General features: G+C 37.6%; 1 protein-coding gene across 1 annotated transcript; it reads left to right on the top strand.

Moving 5' to 3' along the window:
• Positions 1-881: 881 nt before the first annotated feature.
• LOC143559793 (protein HEADING DATE 3A-like) lies at positions 882-3,885 on the top strand. The gene is made up of 4 exons (XM_077048259.1): positions 882-1,459; positions 1,558-1,619; positions 1,670-1,831; positions 3,507-3,885. Exons 1-4 carry the CDS (start codon positions 1,166-1,168, stop codon positions 3,754-3,756), a joined length of 768 nt encoding a protein of 255 aa, XP_076904374.1. The 5' UTR covers positions 882-1,165; the 3' UTR covers positions 3,757-3,885.
• The last annotated feature ends 8,465 nt before the right edge of the window (positions 3,886-12,350 follow it).

Below are 12,350 nucleotides of genomic sequence, written 5' to 3'. Positions count from 1 at the left end.
TAGGAGAGAAGAGGAATTTAATTACATACATATAATATTGAAATCTGAAGAGCTATTCTCCTCTGGTCACTTTGTTTCCTCCTTGAATACTCATTTTCTCTCATGTATCCATTATATCTTTCATTAGGTCCAGGAGACAAGACTCCTTTAACCATTTGCCCAGCCCAGGCAGCAGTGCCCCTCCAGATGTGATGTGACTCCACACTAATTTTATTCTTTCTTTCACTTTTTCTCTATTGGGTTGTCATGGGCTTTCCCACTGGGCCACCTGTATTCTTCTTATCTGGGCCATCTTGTGGGCCCATATTTAGTGTAGGCTCTTCAAGTCTCCTTGTCCATTGTGCTCGTTATTTATGACGAGTACAATGGACTCATAATAAGTCTCTATTCTACATATGGCGTGACCTCTTGAGTGATCCAACTTAAACTTCAATTGAATGTTGGTTCTCGACCTAGGAGTGTTCTTTTAGAACCATTGTTCTCTCTAACTTAGACCCCATCCATTCCAACAACATGGCCAGGCACATGTGTTGTTCTAACATTTTCCTTTGCGTTGACGCTACCAACCGGTTTAGATTGATTGGATAAGACCTTAACCCCCCTATAACCTTTAATTTCATTTAGTTACTTTAGGAGGTCTTTTAAATACTCTCTTTTGAACTCCTTTACTTTAGCCCTACTTAATTCGGGTCCGTGTTTACTACTAGCCATATTTCTCTTATCATTCGGAGAACCCATTTATAAGGTAACATCTTCATATTTTAAACTTTCCTAGTAAATATATGCTAATAGATTATAGGTTGTTGTGTATTGATTACGATGAATAAATGCAATCATCACAACCGACAATGATGCATATACTCATCCAGAATACCCTTTTTTTAACTTTGGAGAAAGGTTGTGCACTAGAAGTTTACTTAGATTTTAGTTTTATTTTGTTATCATGATGACGTAAACACTCCAAGATTCCTTGGTAACCATATATAGAGTGGAATAGCAATGGATTTGACTAGTCTATCACTCTGCCTTCGCCACTAGTCTGTCTTTCATACGAGAATCATAGATATCTTAAGCTCATCACATCTTAAAGAGAATATGTTTGTGAGAGGTAAGCTGTACTATGTTTCCATTCATCAAAACCCCTATAAATACCAAGGCCTAAACCATGTTTCCATGCAAATCAGTAGGGGAACCTTCAAACTTGAAACAACAAACCTTGTCAGATATATATAGATTGAGAAAAGGGCTCCCATTGTTTATCATGCCAAGGGACAGGGACCCATTGGTTGTCGGACGAGTGATAGGAGATGTTCTTGACAGTTTCACCAAGTCGATCAACCTTACTGTTTCGTACATTGATCGGGACATTAGCAATGGGTGCGAGCTAAAACCCTCTCAAGTTGTGAACCAACCTCGGGTTGATATTGGAGGTGATGATCTCCGCGCCTTCCACACTTTAGTACGTAGTTTCTCTAAATAATTTTCTTTCAACCTTGTTTTCCTTTTGAAATTACATGCTTTCCTAAGAGAGTTAATTTGTTACATTATTGTTTTTAGGTAATGGTGGATCCTGATGCTCCAAGTCCAAGTGACCCTAACCTTAGGGAATACTTGCATTGGTAAGTTGTTATTTACAATAAATTTATCTATTTATATGTTTTTAGGTAAGGTTGTCAGTTCGGACCCTAAGCCCACTCGGGTTTTCGTCGCACCGTGTGTACGCCAAAGAGTTATGCTCTTGTGGTGGCACAACGACTGTCAAGTGTCAGTCAGGGTTATGGTTTCCCGGAGGAACCCCTCCAAACCAAACTATGAATCCGGCTTGGGCCCGGTTAAGACAATATAGTCTGACATAGTGGAACATCGGGACTCTACAAATTTTAAAAATACAGTAGCCTAATTACAAGAAACTCGCCGTTTTAAAAAAAAATTAACCTGTTTACAACGTACGTACTTTCTCATTTCATCGGCACTAATTTTAAGGTTTTACTTCGACCACTCCTTCACATTTTCTCCGTAAAAGTGGAGCCACTTTTTTTAGATTGTAGATAAGAACAAAAATCTTTGTTTTCTATCTTCTTTTTTTTTCTCTTTCTTCTTTTTTTAAATATTATGGGCTCACCCTCCAGCATTTATGCATGCACACGACCAAAAGGGTTGAGTTATGAATCATTGAGCAAGCCGTTATGACATTAAGGAAGCCATCATAACTATTACAAAAAAAAAGAAGATAAAAATTATTTATTATTATTATTATTATTATTATTATTATTATTATTATTATTATGTCCCTGTCGTTTTATGGTACTAAATAAATATTGTGGATTGTCTAAGTAAATTGAAAACTATGTGCATTATGCAGAAGACAGGATACGAATTTCATAAAGGCATTCGTTATTCATTATTTAAAGTAATCCAAGAATCTTTTAAAGGAAAAGATATCCAAAATATTAGTTAATCAAATTTAATTTAGTATAAATGGGTTAAGATCTTGATGGTCTCTGGTTCGTAACCTGACTCAATGGTTTTTCTACAACATCGATTTTCCTTTGATGGTGTTTATAGGTGAGTTAGACTTGAAACATCAAAATCAATATAAACGGTCGATATCTGGTCTCAGAAAGACTCACTTTGAGAATAGTTTGAAAGGCTATTCAATAAAATTTAGTCTATCCAAGTTGATAGATATGCTTTTTAATTTTCTTAATTCCTTTAGTAACGTTGATTCCTATTACCATGTTCTAAACCGTGACACTTAATCTTCGGGTTTAGAGCATTCACAATATCAAACTTTCACAAACCAAAACGTTAACGTCATCAAGGATTCCAAACTTTTTCTCAAACCCGCACTTTCTTCCACAAACCAAACCTTCAAAAACCCATTAAAATATGTATGTATATATGGGTCGTGAGAAAGGAGCCCATAACAAAGTCTGAATGCAAGGCTCCAGTCATAAACTTACTTTTGGCAGACTATCACTTGCTCCAGAGCACACCTCGTTCTTTGCTGCCTTCGTCCGCCCTTTCCACCACGACACAGATCTCGGGCTTTGTTGCTCATTGGAGGTGTCTTAACGCTCGATTATTGCTAGTTAGTTTCTATAAAAAATTAAGGTGTCTTATTTATAGAATTCCACTCATCATGTTCCTAATCATCATTTTTCCATTTTGCTTTTTTCATCATCTTTATCAAGGCACGTGATGATGCATTCCTTGCTTATGAGGGGAGGGTTATAGAGCCTCTATGCTTTGGATTGCGAACAATATTCTTACAGTGTTGTGAATGCTTCAATAAGTAATTAATACAACAAAAACCAAGTTTACTCTTTTTTGGTAATTACCATGATAACCGTTACCGGAAACTCATGGGTCACCCGGTACCCTATTAACCAACTGTATATCACTTTTAACTGGTGAGGTAAACAAAACAAGTCTATTTTGTAATTATCAATAAAGATAAGCAACTTAATTAATGGTATGTCTTAGTCCTTTTGGTTACATTACTAATTGGATGGTTTTGATATGATTATAGGTCAAGAAGTTGTGTGCTACGAGAGTCCAAGGCCATCAATGGGAATTCATCGTATGGTTTTCGTGTTGTTCCGACAGTTGGGGCGACAAACTGTGTACGCCCCAGGGTGGCGTCAGAACTTCAACACCAAAGACTTTGCCGAGCTCTACAACCTTGGATCTCCTGTCGCAGCAGTCTACTTCAACTGCCAACGTGAAAGCGGTTTCGGTGGACGACGTAGATAAGAATAAGAAAGAGGCATGTCCATGGCATGCAGATGGCGTTATAAATGCATGTTTAAGTCATGCACAACATTTTATAATAGTCTTCTTTACAAAATGTTATATATGATACATATATATATAATATATAAAGAAAGGTGCATGTAACCAGACAAAATATATAGGAATAAGAATAATTTGTCTGAAGTATACGAAGTTGTTATGTTTAGTAAGAATTAATTGAAATGATTGAAAAATTATTATATAAAGTTCACATATGTATCTTTACGTTTTTGTATCGTCCATTATAATTGGCACATAAAAGTTGTACAGTGTAGCTGGGAGTCATGTTGAAATGTATTTAGAACTTAACATTTACTAATTTGTCTAGAAATTCATTTTTCTTTTAGTGTAAGTTATAACAACTTTTTAGTTAACTATGCTAGACTTTGTAATCATGGTCCAAAGGTTTCATGAACACGTGACCTTTCCTTCTTAGAAAACAAAAAGAAGAAGAACAAGAATATTGTTACAACAAGTATAGCTAACAATAAAGGTATGGTGATTCAAGAGTATGTCATTAACAGTGTTTCCTAACCTGCTAAGATCAAAGGAAAACACGAGCAGTTAGTATCACCGCAGGAGGGTTCTCCTGCGATCAACCTAATCTATGGCGTGAGAATCAGTGATATGATACAATGGTTGATAGGAAAGTAAGTATGAAGAGAGAGAGAGAGTAGAGAGAAATATGATAAATGAGAATGAATATACTTTTTGATGAAGTGTTCCTTTTATAGGCAGTTAGAAGTTTCTCTTGAGGAAGCTTAAACTTCTTAAAGGGAAAGGGCCAACTACTCTTTTAACTCATACAAACAAGCAATACCGTTTTTTTATGTAATTTGTGTTCTACTTTTGTCTGCCATGTCGACACACTTACTCTATGGCAGGTTTAAGCTTTATGTCATATCATATGTGACTTCTTTGAGATTTACTGTAACGAGGAGCTTCCCATGTCAAATTAGGAATCTTGTTGGGAATCTTTTGGGGGAATCTTCGAGCCAGAGCCGGCTGGGGCTGTGGGCGATCGGGCTGGGCACAAATAAGAACAAAAATGAGAATGATTTGTAACCACATAAAAAACCCCTAAAAATTTTAAAAAATCATAACTCAAAATTTTATAAAAAAACGAAAAAAGTAAAAAAAAAAAAATTCCTCCGTCTTTCTTGTTCTCATAAAAAAGCAAAAAAAAAAACAATGGTACGTGAAAAGAACTGTTGTGTTTTTTTGTTTATCATTGTGTTTCGTGTTTATTTTCGTCATTGATTGTGTCTTTTTTGCTTAACATTGTGTCTTTTTTTATTTTTTCATTTTTTATTTATATTTTAAGTTACTATTTTTTTATTATTTTTTTGAATCTATTTTTGAGGATATTTTTTTGTGGTAAAAAAATCTTTCTCACAATATTCATTTCTGTCTCTCTTTGTATCATAACCTTACCATATATATATATATATATATATATATATATATAATGATTTCTTTTGAGAACCACTCTGAGTTTTAAGAAGTCGAAAGAACTCAACATAACAATTTATTTTTTTCGAATTTTTTTACACATGTGTAATACGTAAGTGTAAGTTATATACAGAAAATTACGGTATTTTTTTACACACTGAATCGACTTTTACACATGTGTAACTAACGTTTAAACTTGTGTAATTATAAAAAATACTTATTCTCTCTGCTGCTTCATTTTTTAATCAAATTTAATCTTAGCCACATATTTCATATCAGTTAATTAAATGTGTGGTTCAAAATTGAGTTTTTAAAGTTCTTAAAAGTCACAATGGTTTTGAAAATAACCCTCCCATATATATATATATATATATATATATATATATATATATATATATATATATATATATATATATATATATATATATATATATATATATATATATATATATATATATATATATGGGCAGGTTCAAAAGAGAACTCAAATATTTTTGCTTATAAACACATTTAGAGTACATTCCAATAAAAAAATGATTATGTAAAGAAAAATTTCCGTTTTTCAACTTAAAAAATAAAAGTTTTCCGTTCTAATTTCTTTTAAATGGCTTCTACATGCATTTATATGTAAAAATCTCTAAAAATTCATGTTAAAATGTGTTTTTTTATAAGAAAATGAATTTTTTATTATTTTTTACATGTAAAATGATAAATGTAATTTGATGAGTTTCTCAGTTCCCCAGTTTTTTTAAGTTCCCTTTTAAGCATGTCCCTACTATGTGTGTGTGTGTGTGTGTGTGTGTGTGTGTGTTCATTAGGGAACTCCAAAAAAGTGAGAAACTGATAACACCATTCCCAACACTTGATTATTTCCTCACATACTTATAGTACACCCACAATCACCTGCATTACTTATTTTTATTAGCGAAAAATAATCCCTCCAAAAAAATAATCAAAAAAAATTATAAAACGAAAGAACTAAAAAAACTAAAATGTTTATCTAGCATCCCTCGTTTTCTTAAAAAAATGAGTTCATTTGGGAACTCCAAAAAAGTAAAGACCTGGGAACATTCTTCCTAATCCTTGATAATTTCCCCCCTTAATCACCTTGTTACACCCTGACATAAGAAGAAACGTCCGGGTGTGACGTACAGATTGCTCAAAACTGTGACACTCGTAAATTTCAGGTTAACTCCGTTAATCTGAACTCCGTTAATTCAAACTTAAGATCACACGAACTATAACGCATATCTCATTACATTTAAATTAGGGTTTTATATGACGCATGACAATCACTACACAAGTAGTCTTTCGGAATTTCACCGAAACACACACGAGTCGACTCAAACCGTTGGTGAACAAACGAGAAATATCAAAACAATAAGTATTTGACAAGTATGTGTTAAGCCTATGCGTTACTTGATATTTATATGTAAAACACTAAATTCAAGAAGCAAAAGCCTAGTTTATGCTAGAAATTATTAACTAGAAGTTCAGGGGGCTAAGTGTAACATAATTAATAATATAATCAAATTATTACACAACCCTAACTCCCTCCCTTCCCTTGTACGATCGTTTCCCCCCTCCCTCCCTCTCTTGGCAGCCGTAACCTACAACACACACACATACAATTTCTTTTTCAAGCTTGTTTTGAAGGATTCAAGGTTCTAGATAGGTAATTAACATACCCTCTTGCTATTCTATGAGTTTAATTATGATATTGAGCATGTTAATCAAAACCCTAAATCTTGAAAGTGATGATTAAGAAGAGTTAGAGTTTAATTATGTGTTTGTTGATGATTGCTAGTGAATTGATAACTAGTTATGTTGTTATTGATTGTTAATTACATGTTTCTTGAAATTGAACTTTGAAGTAAAACCCTAATTGTGGGTGTAAAGTGAAATTGAGATTCATGGTTGGTGAATTATGCATCTATAGGGTTGTATGTATGAGTTATAGTTCATAGGTTAATGATAAGTTGAGTTTTGATGAAAACTGATGCTGGACAGATTATTGAATTCGTGTTTTAATGACTGTAACTCGATGTTAATTACATGTTCTGAAGTGATTTTAGATTCTATGATGTTGTAGGTCGAGTCTAGTTTCTAAAGAGTCCAAATTTGTAATTTTTGGACGTGTAAAAGTTAGTTTTTATTATTTTACAAATCTGTTGTGCAAGTCTGGTTCGGGAGACCTGCTGTTAGGCTGTTTTGCGACTAAGATATCTCATAAACGACAAAACCAATGGGGTTGGTTCCACTTCTGAAAGTTAATATTTTTGAATTAGAAATCTAACCCAATTGGTCTTGCATTAATTTGATTTTTCATTTAACGGGAATTATATATAACATTCTGTTGCGCATGATAATGATTGGTGTGTGTTTACTGTGATGTTTTGATCATTGTTATAAAACCGTATATGATAAAAATATAATAAAAATATTTATAGAAGCCTAACTCACGTGTACTTCTGTGATTATTTTTGGTGATTTATTTGACATATTAGGATTTATGAAATAGAGTAATCTTGTCGAGTGAAAATCTGTCTGGACAATTTAGCTGCTGAATTACTTGAATTATCATGAAAAGTGCATAACTGATCGATGTTTGCTATGTTTTGACTAAATTGCCCTTGTGGGGTATAGTTGCTAGTAGTGTACAATGTTAATATTTGACACTTAAGTAGTTGTTCACACATGTAACGTATCACCAACGTGTTTGTCGAGTCGCACTTATTTCACAAATGGAACACGAAACGCATCTCATGCATAAGTTGTATGTGTCGAGTCTAGAGACTCACTCATAGTATAAATACTTAGAAAATCTCATTTATGTTTTAGAGCACTAGTGATGATTTTTCTGTGACGCACACATTTCTCGGATCTTTTTGGTTATCTTTGCAAACAGTGAGTTTCACGTCGCCTTTTTACTCTTTTTAAACGCTTTTATTTGGGGGAGATAACATACTCCAACGCTGTAGATTTTGTTAGTTTTTATATATCACTTGTAAGGCTAAGTGGCAAACAAACCAACTAAAGTCCTTCATAACATCGAACCAGTTAATATTTGGATAATAGTGAGTCACTGTTGAGTAGTACTACTGGGTTTGACAAACCCCACCCAACTCTAAACTCGACTGTAGGTCGAGTGGGTGTAATCTTGGCTAACACATTACCATGGTTTGTGGCTGACATGGTGTGACACCCGGTAAATTCCCAATCCCTTAAACCAAGTAATCAACCTAAATATTAGGTAATTATGTTATATGCGCCTTGCGCGAGCGCGCTATGTTAGAATCAGCACGTGCATTTGTTATGTGCGCCCTGCGCGAGCGCGCCATGTTAGTCAGCGCGGGCATATTATGTGCGCCCTGCGCGAGCGCGCCATGTTAAGAACCAGCGTGGGCATATGTTATATGCGCCATGCGCGAATGTTTTGGCTTTATGTTTTCATGTACCTTAACGATATGTTGTCTAATGGGTTGACCGTCACGCATGATGCTAAGGCGGGTGCACCCTAAATCGTTTATGCGCGTGCGGAAGGGAACTAACCTCCCCGCATGGCGGGAACATTGAGAGCTAGTTTGTCTGAAGCTCCAAGAAGGAATTGACTTCAACATAACTGATCACTATGTTGAAATACCAAGACCACCTGGAGAATCTACAAATGAAACTCAATGTCCCTAACTGCGAGAAGGTTACGCACCTACCCGCAGCAAAGAAATGTCCTTCACGCAGAAAGCTATGCGCACAAAGTGATACGCACGGAACACTTAGTCTATTCTCCAGACGTAAGGAGATTACTCCCGCCCAAAAGGAAACAGTAGCGTGTTTCAGAGATTTTCCACTTTTTACTGTACACTAACAAAAGTACCTGAAAAAGCACACTGTAACACGAAAAGTCAACTGTCAGCCACCCTATTCTCACCAACCCCAGACCTGCATGTCCTGACCAAATCAAATCAAAATCTTTTATCCACTACTCCACTCTTAAATAAATAATAATAATTTCCATACTTTATCATCATTACACCTAGATATGAAAAGATTACAATCCCCTAAAGCAAAGGATTGTGTTCCCTTGAGTTTGACTATAAATATGTAACCTAAGTTATCACCCAAACACACTTCAAACTTCTCTCTTAAGAACTGCAAACTTGCACTAATCATCTCCCAAGCATCCGATCCTGTAACTAGGTAAGCCGAGAATATAACCTTGAGATCTACCTTCCAACCCTTATATTCTCCTATTTCTTGATCTTAATATATATACTTCTTGTTATTTAATCGTATTCTAGACCTTCAATTCCGAGGCCAACACCAAGAAAACCCGAATCTCGATTAATCCCTTAACAAGAACCACAGGTGAGTCTCACAGCCCCTATTCTCGCTGTTTTCACTGTTTTTAAACTGTTTTCGGGGCGAGGGACACGTACTTAAAACTATGTTTTATGTGATACTCTTACAAGCAATACAAGCAATTATGTGTTTAAATAATGTTTCATTATGGTGTATTTACGAGCAATGCAAACGGTATCTATGGTTTTCGATGTATGTGCGCCAGAATTCGAGTAAGTGATCACTTTACCATTGGAACTCTAAGGGTAGGGACTGCTGGTTTGATCCACCCACTCGTAGGGGTCGCACCTCTTTGCATGGACGAGTGCCTAGTATGGTCATGGGGCAGTACTATGGGTTTGAGCCCGCTCGTAGGGGTCGCGCCTCTTTGCATGGACGAGCGCCTTGTTTTCCGGCACAACGTCCGCGCGTAACCCGCGGGACGGAATTATTGATTAGCTCGTAGTGGCAGCGCCACTTTGCATGGACGAGCACATTTTCCTGAAACGTTCGCGCGTAACCCGCGGGACGGTATTATTTCGCTCGTAGTGGCAGCGCCACTTACACAGACGAGCACGGCTTTTCAGAAATGTCCACGCGCAACCCGCGGGACGGTATTACTTATTTCGCTCGTAGTGGCAGCGCCACTTACACAGACGAGCACAGTTCCCAGAAATGTTCGCGCGTAACCCGCGGAACGATTTTATCAGAATATGTTGATAGGACTATGTTTTACCAAGCATGTGTTTTAATGATGCTATCAGAATGATGTTTCAGAATGATTTGTATCAAGATTATGATGCAATACGATTTATCAAGTTACTAAAACTTGTGAACTCACTCAGTTTATACTGATTCAAATGTTTTTACGTGTCTTTCAGGAGATAACTAGGTAGCGCATGGAGTCACACTTAGAGCACCTCACGCTGAACATCTAAAACTAGCTTTTTGGAAGATTTTAGTTCTATCCCTTCGATGCGCGTGGTTGTACCCGCCGCGCAAGGGGATATGGCGTGGAAATCTTCAACAGTTTTTATACTTGGATGTTTTTATGTAATTTTTAAACAATGTAATGTATTTGTATTAAACATTTCATGCGCAATGAAAATCTTTGAATGTTTGCAATGGCCCGTGCTTAATTATCAATCCCCACTCGCGCGCGCCCGGCTGTTTCCGCCGCTCAGGGCCGGGTGTGACAGATTGGTATCAGAGCACTGGTTATAGCGAACTAGGAAAAGAAGTTTTAACCTAGACTATAACCGTTGGGGAATCGCATGAAATATTTTTCAAAGAAAATATTTTCAAAAGAAACTATACACACACTTAGGAACACGGGTCACACAGTGTAGTAAATAAAGAAAAACATTATGTGCTCAGAGTACATGCGCTAAGTTTGATATATTTTCTCTTTTAAAGCGAGAATGCCTCCAGCTAGAGCCAAGGGAATTACCATGACACCCGAGGAACTCGCGGAAATAATCGCGCAAGCAATCGCAACACATGAGGCCAGCAAGGCCGAATCAAGTCAGGGTCGTCAGAATGAGACCCCAGAACCCGAATCAGGAGCCTTGGACAAAGGATGCTCCTACAAGACATTCATGGCCTGTAAGCCTTGGCCATTCAAGGGTACCGAAGGGGCCATTGGGCTCTACAACTGGATTGACAAGATGGAGACAGTTCTCTCCATTAGCGGATGTAGTGAGAACCAGAAGGTCCTTTACGCGACCTGCATGTTCCAAGAAGCAGCTTCGTCTTGGTGGAAGCTTCAAGTGAAAACCTTGGGGCGAGAAGTTGCTCTCCACAAGACCTGGGAGGAACTGAAGGAAATGATGATGAGAAAGTTCTGCTCTCGCGCAGAAATCCAGAGTCTACAACAGGAATTCTGGAACCACACCATGGTAGGAACGGATATCGACGCCTACAACAACCGGTTCAACGAGCTTTGCCAGTTGGTGCCAGACATGGCAAACACGGAGGAAAAGAAGATCGAGAGGTATATCTTTGGGTTACCTCCTGTTGTTAGGGTTCCGCTCAACGCCGCAGCGCCTCCAACCTTTGATGAGGCGGTAGCGCGGGCCATCACCCTTACAAGGGATACGGTCCGTGCGGGTATGTTAACTACGCGCGGAATCGAGCAGCGAACCTCTGATCCCAAGAGGAAATGGAACTCTCACCACCGAGGGTCCGACTCCAAGCAGCCACCGTTCAAGAAGCAGGAGAGCGCAAGGACTTACGCGATTCAGGCCGCGGAGCCACCACGAAAAGGATACAGCGGGCCTCGCCCATGGTGCAGCAAATGCAAGTATCACCACGAGGGTGAATGCGCAAGAATCGAATGTGCCAAATGTGGCAGACCAGGGCACAAGACGATGAATTGCCGTGTCAGAGAAGCTGGAGCGAGCGACAACTGCTATGCATGCGGAAAGCCAGGGCATTTTAGTCGGGATTGCCCGCAAAAGGGAAACCAAGCTCGCGGGAGAGCTTTTGTGATCGGCGCAGGCGAAGCTAAAGAAGAGCCGAATGTGGTAACCGGTACGTTTTTGCTTAACGGACATTTTGCATCTGTCTTATTTGATACTGGCGCTGACCTAAGTTTTATATCCGCTGAGTTTAAAGACTCCCTAGGCCTAGCAACCAGTAGGCTAGACACGCCTTATACTATAGAACTAGCCAATGGTAGGCAGTTATGCGCGAACGAAAGAACTGAACAATGTGTAATAGTCATGGGAGGTCACGGGTTCAATATTAATTTGTTGCCAATAGAC

This window comes from Bidens hawaiensis, unplaced genomic scaffold (assembly GCF_021521415.1).
Source record: "Bidens hawaiensis isolate Kalapana, Puna unplaced genomic scaffold, B.hawaiensis_p1.1 tig00001093_1, whole genome shotgun sequence".
NCBI classification, from domain to species: Eukaryota; Viridiplantae; Streptophyta; class Magnoliopsida; order Asterales; family Asteraceae; genus Bidens; species Bidens hawaiensis.
The sequence above is the reverse complement of the archived record's forward strand: the minus strand, read 5'-3'. Positions and strand labels throughout refer to the sequence as shown.